This window comes from Chenopodium quinoa, unplaced genomic scaffold (assembly GCF_001683475.1).
Source record: "Chenopodium quinoa cultivar QQ74 unplaced genomic scaffold, ASM168347v1, whole genome shotgun sequence".
Classification (NCBI taxonomy): Eukaryota; Viridiplantae; Streptophyta; class Magnoliopsida; order Caryophyllales; family Amaranthaceae; genus Chenopodium; species Chenopodium quinoa.
The window spans coordinates 4,756,435-4,768,250 of NW_018743919.1; the positions used below are offsets into that span (position 1 = coordinate 4,756,435).

Sequence of the window (11,816 nt, forward strand, 5' to 3'; positions counted from 1 at the left end):
TTCATCTGTCCAAAAGATTGATCGTATAAAGGTTCAAGATTTGGTTCCCAAATGAGGGTGAAAATTGAGTGCCATAATGATTAACATGGAATGCTGAAATCCAATAGTTTTTAAATATAGTTCAATTGACAATACAAATCCTATATACATGTATATGCTATATAGAACACACTATTAGATCAAAGATTTTGCAGCTAATCAAGGTGAACATGTAACTTCATAATCTCGACCTCGTGTCCTCTGAGGGCTATTTCTTTCCACAAAAAAGGGTCACTCCAATGCCTGACCTGTAAGTCACAATTCTTACAAAAACTCATTTGTAGATCCATTCATTTGAACGAGCGCCAGATTCATCCATGTCTATGAATATGCTTACAGCCTGCAGCAAAACAAGCAACAGATTCTGCCTTAGTTTTCTTTGAATACTATATTAACTGAGCTTTGCAGATTCATTCTTAAGATGACTAAACCATGGTCATGTCAGCTAATTCGTTGAACATGAAGCCAAGCACTTTCTGTCCACAACCTTTGATTTTACAGCATTAATGTTCAAATGTATATTCATATACTGATGCATTCATAGAGATAGTCCTTGAGTTTATGTTGTCACCTTTCCAATTCGTGGCCGCTCCTTCGACTTTGCAAGGCTGCTTCGGATATGTGAGACAGCACCCCAACATCTCAAATTGTTTGCCACATCGTCAAGCCTCAATATGTACTCTTCTTCAGTTAATGGGAATGATCTCTGAAATGGTAGTACACAGATAAAAATACTTACACCGATAAAGCAATTAGATGACTTTGCAAAGTTTATGGACTCTCAATTATATAAGACTAGATTTATAAAAAGATACTCTAAGCTTTACGCAAACTAGTGCCATGCCAACTAGCTCTTAAGTCAAAGGTCACCTTTGGATTTCCTGTAACTTGGTTCCAGTGCTCTCACTTGGGCATAGAAAGAGAGAAGCTCTAGTATGTTTATCCAATTCAAGCATTATAATAAAACTAAATTAACCCCTATAGAAAAGATATGGCTTTACGCCTATACCTGTAGAAAAGACTGAAAACATAGCATAATGATTAATTGGGAATGATCACAATGTAGGAGTGTGTTAAATCTATAGTTTTTTCTGTACATGATTTATAGTTAATCTTGAGTCTTGCCCCACCCCTCAAGGAAAAATAAGGCTACACGGCTACACCTGTAGAAAAGACTGAAAAACATAGTATGATTGGCAATGCTCATAGTTTTTTCTGTACATGATTTACTTTTTACTATTAATTATGACCTAGGCCTGAATGGACCTGATAAAAAGATGTTAAGCTTCGATATTTCACTCTAAGAAACACAGGTCATTTTTCAAGTCATCTATCTGATATGGGGGGGGGGGGGGGAGGGGGGGAGGATCTAAGCCTTAAAGTTTAGACCTTTAGAAATGTCACTCTATGGAACATCACTCCAAGAGACACGTCATTTTTCTGTATCTATCAGCAGTTATATTGTTGGAATTGATCTATCACCTCAAAAGCATCATAACTTCCCATCTTAATCACTTGCCAGGGGGTACAGTAGATAACCTTCTATAAAATCCGACCCAAATACTCAAGTCCATCTTGCACTTCTCTAGCATAACCTCATTTCCAATACTCTCTCTCACAATACAACTTTACATACATGACATCCTCATTTCTGCAACTTTAATCCTATGAAAATGATGTATAGTTCTATCGAACCCTGATGCGCTTCTACCTTTCCTTTCATCCAACTTTGATAAACATATAAGATGATCTAATCAAGGAAACTATTTAAACTATAGAGTTCTTCTTGTTGAAAATTCTTCTTGAGGAATTTGTTTGCTTCCCATTCTAAATTAACATCACCTCCATCTTCTTTTCATGTTTTCTATACACCCACCCTTAAGGCCTACTTATTCTATATGCATTTGACACTTGACAGTAGCATATTCTCCAAAGCTCCAGCTTAATATGTACACCTTGTCATAACTCATCTAACACAATGTCAACCATTAAGAAAATAAACTTATCAAAGTCTAAATAACTAAAATTACAGGCAAGAGAGAATTAATACAGTAGACACTATATAATTTGCATCACAATATAATTTCAAGTGATGAACTCAACCCATATATGCCGCTACAAGACATCACCATGCAAACTATGACTCTATAATGGTAAGAAGCTACATTATGAAAGATTGACGACAACAACAAAAAAAAAAAAAAAAAAAAAAAAAAAAAAAAAAAAAAGCAAGCTGCTGTATTGAAAAGTTGAAGAAATTCTCCACATACCTGCTCCCTGTACTTCCACATGACATTCATTGCAAGAAGGTTTCTCCCCATGAACTCCTGCACAATGATACAGAAATATAACAATAGAACATAAAACAAACCAATTTATATAAACTCAAGAGAAGAATGCAATGAGTCAACCCAGGGTATCTAGTTCAACAAGTAGAGACAAGCTGATCACTCAGTCTAAAAGACGAGGAGCTGGGGAAACTGCAAATTAAACCATGTACAGATGAATGTGATACAAAAGGTGTTCATCAGCTCGATTATTTTAACACCTAGGAAATATTATTTTCACCGATGGACAATTAAATAATTCGATGAATGAAAGAATGGTGATATAAAAATTATTGTGCTAATCACATGTATACTGAAAACAAGATTCTAATGACCAATTTGAGGCAGGATACTTACAGATATATGAAAACCTTTGGGAAGAGCATAATAAGTAGTTCAAAGTAGACAAGATGAATACAAGAGACAAGAACAAACCCTTCTTATGAAAATAAGCAAAAAGGGATCTGCTAAGGAAAGCAAGGTATTTCAATACATAAAAATTGATATGGATTTTAAAAAATTGAAAAGAATCAGTCATGTTAGCAAAAGGAAAAAGATACCTTCTTTATGAGTTGTACATCATAGGACCTTCCATATTTGTTTCTTATAATAGCTGCAAGGTCTGCCCCACTGAACGTAGAGTCATCCACTCCAATAATTCTTTCCAGATTATCCCTATAACTGTCACTACTTGCCTGAAAAGTGAAGCACAAAAGGACATATAATATAGCTATTTTAACAGTATGGATCAAGAAAGGACACTAAAAGTATATTTGGATATGATCGGCTATATGGTTGGGATCCTATTGAACAAAACAGCCTACGTAGGTGACATTTACTTTGTAGAGACAAAACGAACGCTGCATTAGTGCACACACTTTATAGTCCTGATGGTTATCCCTTAATCCCCAATACTCTTGCTGGCCCAACAAAATTTACCCAAAAAAATCAACATCATTCCTTGCAAATTCTACATGGCAATGCAATTGCAAATTTTGTGTTCAATCAGCTTGGAGAGAGTGAGAACACAGCTATTAACATGCTTGCTAAAATCTGGGAGTCTGTATGTCCAATGAGGAACCATCAACAAAATAAGGCCGTACATACTGCTGTAAAGAAGGCTAGAAAGAAGAGAAGTAATTTGGTTATTGTTTGTTTGTCTTTCTTCTAGATAATTGCATCACTGCATCTATAAGTTTTTCAATAAATCAAAACCTTTTAACCTTGTATAATCACATCTTTTGTTCTGAACCATCATTAGTGATCCTTTTGGCCCATCATATCATAAAATATAGAAATATACCGGTCGGCCTTCTGGCTTTGATGATTCCTTCTCTGAGTTTTCATCTTCTGGCTCAACAGGATCATTCATATTTAGTGAACTGGAGCAAACAGCAAGATGTTTTCCGGATTTATGACAGTGATTGTTGTAGACAAGATCATGGCTTTGACAAAAGCTTGATTTATAAGGAAGTAAGGGCCCTTTATATCTCTGTCCTCTGCCTTCACTGAACCTTCCAGTAAAACAATGTTGAGTCCCAGATGACAATATACTGGAATGGGTTGTTGCGATGCTCGTCATGCCTCTGCAAGCAAAATCTTACACTTGTCAAAAAATGCCTCCTAAATTTCACAATTGAGAATTCATTCAAATACTCCAACAGTAAGCATGCCTAACTATTTATTGTGTATAAGCAATATCCTATATTTGGCTAGGTCCAGAGTTTCAGGGTAGCGTCAAAAGGTAACAGTTACAGGAAAAATGATGCTAGTGTCAGCCACTTGAACAAGCGCCTGAGTCCCAGAAACATAGGTACATACTAACATATGTGATACATAAAGTATGCAAAGGTACTTATGAGCTCATATAAAAGATGAAAAATAGAGCATGTTAAAAGCAAAGTTCATAAAGACAACAATATACCTTGTACTCTCCCCTTATTTTTCATCTTTAAGCAAATCAAACTATAATATCCATGTAAATTTATTTTTCAGGAGAAACAATCAAACTTATTTTTCAAAACCTTCCACATTACAAACAAACATGTGAAAGCTGGTAATTTGTATAATCTTAGCTTTCTAGGGTTTTACCACCACATTAAATTGGCTCCTAAACATACAAAACTTCACATTTTACAAAATTCACAGCCACTACACTACAGTTGATGAAATCCAAGCATATAAGACATGATGCCCTTAAAGGGCCTTTTCTCTTCAATTGATATTCGCTTATCAAATTGATTTTTACTAATTAGAACTTATTCAGTGTTCAATCAAGTCATTAATTTTTACTGATTGAAATTTATTTTACTGATTAAAATTGTGCCAATTATAAGTGCGACAGCTAAGCTCAGTTGGTAAAAGTCTTGAGACGACGACGTCTCATAACTCAAAATGGCATCTATGTGTAGCCTAATTGATAATAGCTTCCATTCAAAGCAAAAAAGTAGACAACTAACAACAAATACTACTTAGAACTTAATATGTTCAAAAAAAATAAATAAATAAATAAAATAAAACTTAATAAGGTGTTGCTGTGTAACACTCTCTCACTAAAACCATTTTTAAAGATTATAGCTTGTATCACAACCCATAATCATCACACTACTTATGAACTTAAATACTTAATAATCAAGCTTACCTACCTAACAACTTCATCGTAAAAAAAAAAAAAAAAAAAAAAAAAAAAAAAAAAAAAGTCAGATTCATTACATATAACTTTAAATTATAGTTTAATAATAATAATTAATAAGGAATAAAATTAATTGTAAGAAAAAGATTAAAGTTGCGTACCTTAATAGAGGAAGTTAACAAGAGTTTGAGGGAGAGAAAAGAAGAAGAAAGGGAGCAAGAGAGAGAACCTCATATTTTTTAGCTTTTTTTATTTTCTTTTTTAATTTTCTGAATACAGGAATTTTTCAGTTAGACGGTTTTCGACCGTTGATCATGATTAGAGGGTGTGAGAGAAATTTTGGTCCGTGGGACAATTGCATAACTTGCTTTATGTGGACTCTATCAAACCAACATATTTCACTATTTTTTGAAAGAATTTTTATTTATGTTTTTTTGAAGAATTTTAAATAATCCTTATAAAGTTTTTTTTTTCCTTATGATTAACATAAAAAATAAGAGTTTTAGCTAGTTCGTACTATTTAAATGATTCATGTTAATTATCTTGTTTTTTTTGGAAATATTCTAAAACCCCAATTTTAAGTCATATTTTCAAGGTATTGTTAAAAAAAAACAAAAAAAAAATTAATGTTGGGGTTACTACTTGCCCGAGGCTTAGTACCACTAATGTAATACATCATATAGGTTATTTATATTTCTTATGTAAAAAGCACTGCCTAAAATTGTAATAAATTGAATTCAACCAGATTTATAATTAGTAACTCATATAAGATGACAAGAGGTTTGGGATTTCTATGTTAGTCAATTTTACACATGTTTGTAAGTTTGTAACAAGCTTGGCATGGAAATCCATAAACTTGTAAGCCAATTTTGCTAAGATCAACATCAGTAAATTGTCTAGTTATCTGTTCCCTTCCCTTTCATTCATGCTACTACTAGTTCTGGGTAGTCTTCCTTGGGTTGCAGGCTACAAATTTAGGTGAGAGCTTCGCCATATTGGGTGTTAAATCATCCATTTTGACATCAAAACTACCATGCCTCACTGGCTAGTGTTGCTCATAGTCTGCAATGACACCGAGGGTTTGCATTCCTTCAGCTTCAGGCATACATAAAATCATTGTTCCATTTACATACCACATTGCTATCGATATCATACAAAACTCCCTAGGTTTGCTCCAAAAGATACCTCGCATACATTAGTCACTGTTCCGTGTACATACCAGATTGCCATCTACGGCATAAAAAACCCAGGTCTCCCCTGAAAGCTGAAAGACATTTTGCTACACAAAGGGGCTAACTGGCTAAGGCAACAAAAATCTAGACCTTGGAACCATAATTAAGGCAAGGGGCAACCTACTCATAATGTGATATTTATAATATCTGCTCACAAGTGCCAGTCGATAGGCAATTCCCCATTCTTCTCCAGAATCTGGTTTGTACGCGAAAAGTGCCTGCACAAGAATTGAAATATAGCATGTCATTAGTCCATCCTTTTCAATGCTTCTCTTTTTCACCACAATCCAGTACACTAAAACATCTACTTCATCTGGTTAAAACGTAGGAAAATTGATAATAATGCAATAGCATGGCAGCTAGCAAAAGATCTGAAAACTGTGGAATCAATAGTAATTAATATAGATACATCTAGCTTCCTTGGCAACTGTAAGCCATCAGAAGGAGAGCTTATGTAAACAGTAGCGATTAAACAAAATATTAAAATTAGATGCTCCTATCATTATGAACAGAAAGATATACCTGCATCCAAAGAAACCCCTATGAGCAGAAAGACCAGAAGGATGAGCTGATTTGAGAATATGGTGCTTAGACTCATCAATCAACCTGTATAATAACATCACCAATGGTGTATCAAACTGAATAATTCAATACCCCTTACATTTAATTTTTTTGGGTTTCTCTAACATAATCATAAAGAAATAATTATCTGGTTCAAGAACATTTGAGGTAGGCAAACTTCTACAGAGAAAAAAAGAGTCCAGATGAGGCAACAAACAAAAGCAGAGATTGCCAATAAAGAGAGACATCATCACGAAAGTATACACAGAAGAAGCTCAGATGACTACATATAAAGTACATAGAAGAATCAAATCACAATTTAATGAGCAATGCACTCTACACCAAAGCAAAATCACAGTTGACAATCAAGGTCAACACAACTGCACTAAAAACTTGAAATCATGTAGACATAGTAACATATGACTTGCACAAAGATTTATTCCAGATAGTAAAGAGCTAGGAAACAAACCTGACTTTCTCCTGAGCACAATTTCCCCAAAGGATAAATACAACACCTCTCCTCTTTTCAGAGATTGTTCGTATTACTGCATCAGTCAACTGTTCCCAACCTTTCTTAGCATGAGAATTAGCTTGATGATTCCTAACTAAATAGAGTGGAAAGCACGTAAGAAACAGGTCAGAAATACGTGGATGAAATGAATGATTGAATTTGAAAATTCAAAATTACAGAATTAGATTTTGTAGCTTCGACATTTGAGATGTCTCTCTACCATAGCCCATAGGTAACTCATATGGGACATTTTATAAGACCAGTAACCAATATTTGGATATGCTCAGAACAATGATGTTTTAAAAATGTCTCATATGCAAGCAAGTTCAATTATAATGAAAATAACCCCACATTATACCTTTGTAGAATTTGTAGAATAAACTAAATGTAATACAGGGAAGATTACCCATTGTAGGAGGTTTTCCAAAGTTGTTACAAAGAGCAACCAAATTTCACTTGGTATCATCAATTAGTGATTTGTAACTACATTACTTTGGATTCATTGCTAGGTTTTTTGAGAAAACATTAAGTTGAATGAATCAAGATAGCAGATAATGAATAAACATTTACTTAGCATAAGAGCCTAACAGGAAGGTTCAATTGTCACTGGCTCAAGTACAAGCACAAGCAACAACTGGGTGTGAAGGCTTTGATTTGTCAATGTCAAGTTCAAGTTTCATCCTTTCCTCAAATTGAGCATCATCTGCTGAGACCCAAACATAAATCTCATCAATTGATTTTGCAGAAATCAGGTTCAACAATATAATACATTGTTGAGGATCTCTTCTAATTAGAAACTCCAGAATGCATTTTTTATCAAAATGCTTAAAATGAGGATCATGGAATCCTAACACTGATGGAAAGTATGGAGCCTATGTACCTTGCTCTCTTGTCATTTTTCTCAGTTGTATCATCTAATAAGGAACTAAAAATGTGCAGAGATACAAAATTAACATGCATTTGTCCACAAATCAATTTGATTTACTGCTCTACCATCAACTTTAATAGTGGTATTGTACCCGGCACATGATGTTTTATAGCCAGCAACAGTGTAGAGAGTTTTACTAGTGTCTATTCCTACGTTCGTTCTACATCTACTATGGTTATTCATCAAAATCTCAAAAGTAGAGGTACAATTTTAGAACTACTTGAATCCTTACAAAAATTGATCAAGAGTACTTGTAGAGGATTTTTATCACAAAGGGCTAAAGCAAGATGCAAATGTGATACTTTGGATAAGTGGAGAAGCTAGTACCAAAAAAAACCTATTTTAATGAGACTAGGCAGCTTACCCGTGAGGACCGTGTTGAGCAGCAAAATACCCTGCAGAATTCAAAATAACTTCCTTCAAAACCTTTTTTTCAAAAGTGCCAAACATCTTACAACTATATTCAAGAATTTGCAATTTAATAAGCAAAAATATGAACGACTGATTTACAAGTTATCAATCTTAGCAATATTAAAGAATAAACATGAAATTAGATAGACGGATTTGTTGCAGATGAAAATCAAGATTAAAGAGAAATTATGGCTGGTATGAGAAGTACTCTTGTATACCAAAAGAGTAAGCAAAGGCTGATAAAGTCAATTCTGAAAAACAGGAGAATGCATGGAGTTCACAGGAATTTGAAGCAAAAAGGCCAATTCAAAAATGGAATGCAAGAAGGAACATAAACCAGTACACTTGCCAGAACTATCACCTGAACAGTCCATTTCTCCAAATTCCCATGAGATGGAATAGAGCATCCAAGATCTTGCTTGAGTTCCTTGAATATATTTCCAAGACTTGAAGGAATCTTGATACCCTCAGGTACTGAGAAAGATAGACCCATTGCCTGTCCTGGTCCATGATATGGATCCTGATAAAATTAAAAAATCTCAGAGGCTCATCTTTTAATGTCACCTTACAAGAAAGTTATGCAGATCATAAAGTCACACAGTTCAGAGAAGAAATATAAATGGAGAGAGCAAGGCAAGAAAAACTTCCTGGGATAGAAGCAGCTCAAACCTTGAAGAATTAAAGTTTCAAAAAGTTCAAAGATGGTAGACTTACCATTCTGGCCACTATATCTCATTAGTATCTAAGCACGTATTAATTTACTCAGCATTAACCTCCTTGTAAGAAGCTAAGTGGTAAACAACAATACATGGATAGCACTCAAACTGATTAAGGCCACACAACTCTTTAAACCAAGACATGTTACGCAGAAATCAGTCATAAATCAGAAGGTGATGAGTTGACAACTTAAATAGTTTTATCATCTGTTATGCAGAGGAGCTAAAAAAAAAAAAAAAAAAAAAAAAAAAAAAAAAAAAAAAAAAACTCCAATTAAGCAATAAAGTGAGAGGAGCAGTCAACAATCAAGAGTACCTGCCCAAGGATGACAGCCTTAACTTTATCAAGCGGTGTTGAGTTGAGAGCATTGAAGATCAAGTTTGGAGGAGGATAAATGGGAACTTTGCTGCCACAAATTTCTGTCTCAACAAATTTGCATAGACTCGTAGCATAAGGCTTTTCAAACTCCTCCGAAAGAGCCGCCAACCATGAATCCTCCACAAGGAGCTCCTTTAGCTTCACATAACCATTGCCCCCTTCAGCTGATATGTTTACATGTACACATTTTTGAATAATCAGACAAACCTCGAGAATGGTATCATGTAGGTCACAAAGAGCAATGATATAGATAGGATTCATCAAAGATCTTCGGCAATACCCCTAGACTCTAACAAACTACATTAGTTGGCAATTTGGCATATACTTCCTCCGTTTTCTTTTATTTGCAACACACCTTCATGGCACGTACTTTGATGAAGAGAATAGATAATGCAAGCGGACTAATTAATCAAAAAAAATTATACACGTAGTAAATAACCCTTATCTATTCTTGGTGTTAAAATTATTTTGATAAAGTAGTTTGTTTACCTATGGTCCTAGTCTAATCAACTCCTAAAAAACGTGCCCAAAAGTTGTGTTGCAAATAAAAGAAAAAAGGAGAAAGTATTAACCATATATGTTCAAACCTATGCATGTATCCACTAACTATATAGTACTATACTACTATGTAGATTATATCCTTAAAGTTGCAATATTTGTTGCCAAGTACACAACTTTACAGTTTCGTACCTCTTATACAATCACAAACCTCTATACATCAAATTCACAACAATAAACGAGCACATTAATCCTACTTAGAAACCATTCTCCTTCAACAAAAAGACCTAAAAAGCTAAAAAAAGTATACTTTTGAACACTGCATTAATCACAAGCTACATCAACATTGTTCCCTAAACGCATTCAACTTTTCGATTATCTTACTTCGTTGTGTTCATACAAAACAATAAATCACATTTCACATTATTATCAAACTTCAACATCTTCGGCAATTAATTCAACAACATGACAATTATCATACAAAATGTGTCATTATAATTACAGAAATTAAATGTGATCAAAAACTAATTGAGAACAGAAATATTAATCAATAAAAGGAAATCGAAAGACAAACCTTTAGAATTCAGAACTTTTTCAGAACAAATTCGAAGATTCCTTTTAGACAAAGCTAGGGATTTATTAAACTCCATTCTAAATTTCTGCTCAGCACTCAGCACCCCAGAAGCATCGGTAGGGTTTCCGTCACAGGAACCGCCATTATCGGTGACCGAAAGCGAAGAAGAGGAAACAGGAAGGGAAGTAACTGATGACTGCAAGCTGACATTATCGGTGGTTTTACGGCGTTTAGGGTTGGATTGGGGGAAGAAATCAATTAGAGTTTTGGAGGAGGAAGATGAAGGTGGCATGTTAATGGTGTTGTTGAGAAATTGGAGAGAGAAAAAATGGCGGGAAGAGGAGAGAGAAAATGAGGGTTTATGAATTGTTGCTGCTGCTAATGTTGTTGTTGTTGGGAGGTGAATTATTCCTGGAATTTTCATGGTTTTTAAAGATGAAAGATGGATGATATTATGGCGCTCAATTTTCTTTTGGGCTATCTTTCGGCGCTTAACATTTTTGTTGGGGGGTCGAAGTCGTGATATAGATAGCATTAGTATAGTACCCGTGTAATTACACGATATAATAAGTTCATATATATAACTTATTTATTAAATTAATTTTTTAATAATAATTAGTATTTAGCCTGTGCGATGCACGGGTTAATCTTGTTGGCTATATATAAAGTGTATGTTTTTCAATTAAAGAATTTTATTATTGTGTATTTAAATTGTTCTTAGGTTTTTTTTCAAATCAAAACATGTGTAAATATAAATTGTATTATGTTAGTAACATAAAATACTACGTAAATGTAATGCAATATATTCTAATTAAAAATAAATAAAAAAAATAAAAAACATATCAAATATGAGATTTGAAATACAAATTACATCAACCAAAAAGTCATCTACTAATATAAGTTTAACCCAAACCCAACGTACATGTGAGGGAAACATTAGCCTACATATATGGATGATAAACTGTATAATAGAAAATAATTTGTAATAAAATCATTAAACATTAATCA

General features: G+C 34.0%; 2 protein-coding genes across 2 annotated transcripts; both read right to left on the bottom strand.

The window, feature by feature from the left end:
* Positions 1–5,029, bottom strand: LOC110687511. The gene is made up of 6 exons (XM_021864170.1): positions 5,012–5,029; positions 3,670–3,952; positions 2,927–3,061; positions 2,310–2,366; positions 611–745; positions 1–379 (listed from the first exon to the last, which is right to left on the bottom strand). The coding sequence occupies exons 2-6, from the start codon at positions 3,946–3,948 to the stop codon at positions 314–316; spliced, it is 672 nt and encodes a 223-aa protein (XP_021719862.1). The 5' UTR covers positions 3,949–3,952; positions 5,012–5,029; the 3' UTR covers positions 1–313.
* A 135-nt stretch (positions 5,030–5,164) lies between these two features.
* Positions 5,165–11,335, bottom strand: LOC110687510 (uracil-DNA glycosylase, mitochondrial-like). Its single transcript, XM_021864169.1, has 7 exons — positions 10,809–11,335; positions 9,674–9,900; positions 9,003–9,161; positions 8,595–8,625; positions 7,261–7,396; positions 6,753–6,836; positions 5,165–6,448 (listed from the first exon to the last, which is right to left on the bottom strand). Exons 1-7 carry the CDS (start codon positions 11,230–11,232, stop codon positions 6,382–6,384), a joined length of 1,128 nt encoding a protein of 375 aa, XP_021719861.1. The 5' UTR covers positions 11,233–11,335; the 3' UTR covers positions 5,165–6,381.
* Positions 11,336–11,816: the final 481 nt, after the last annotated feature.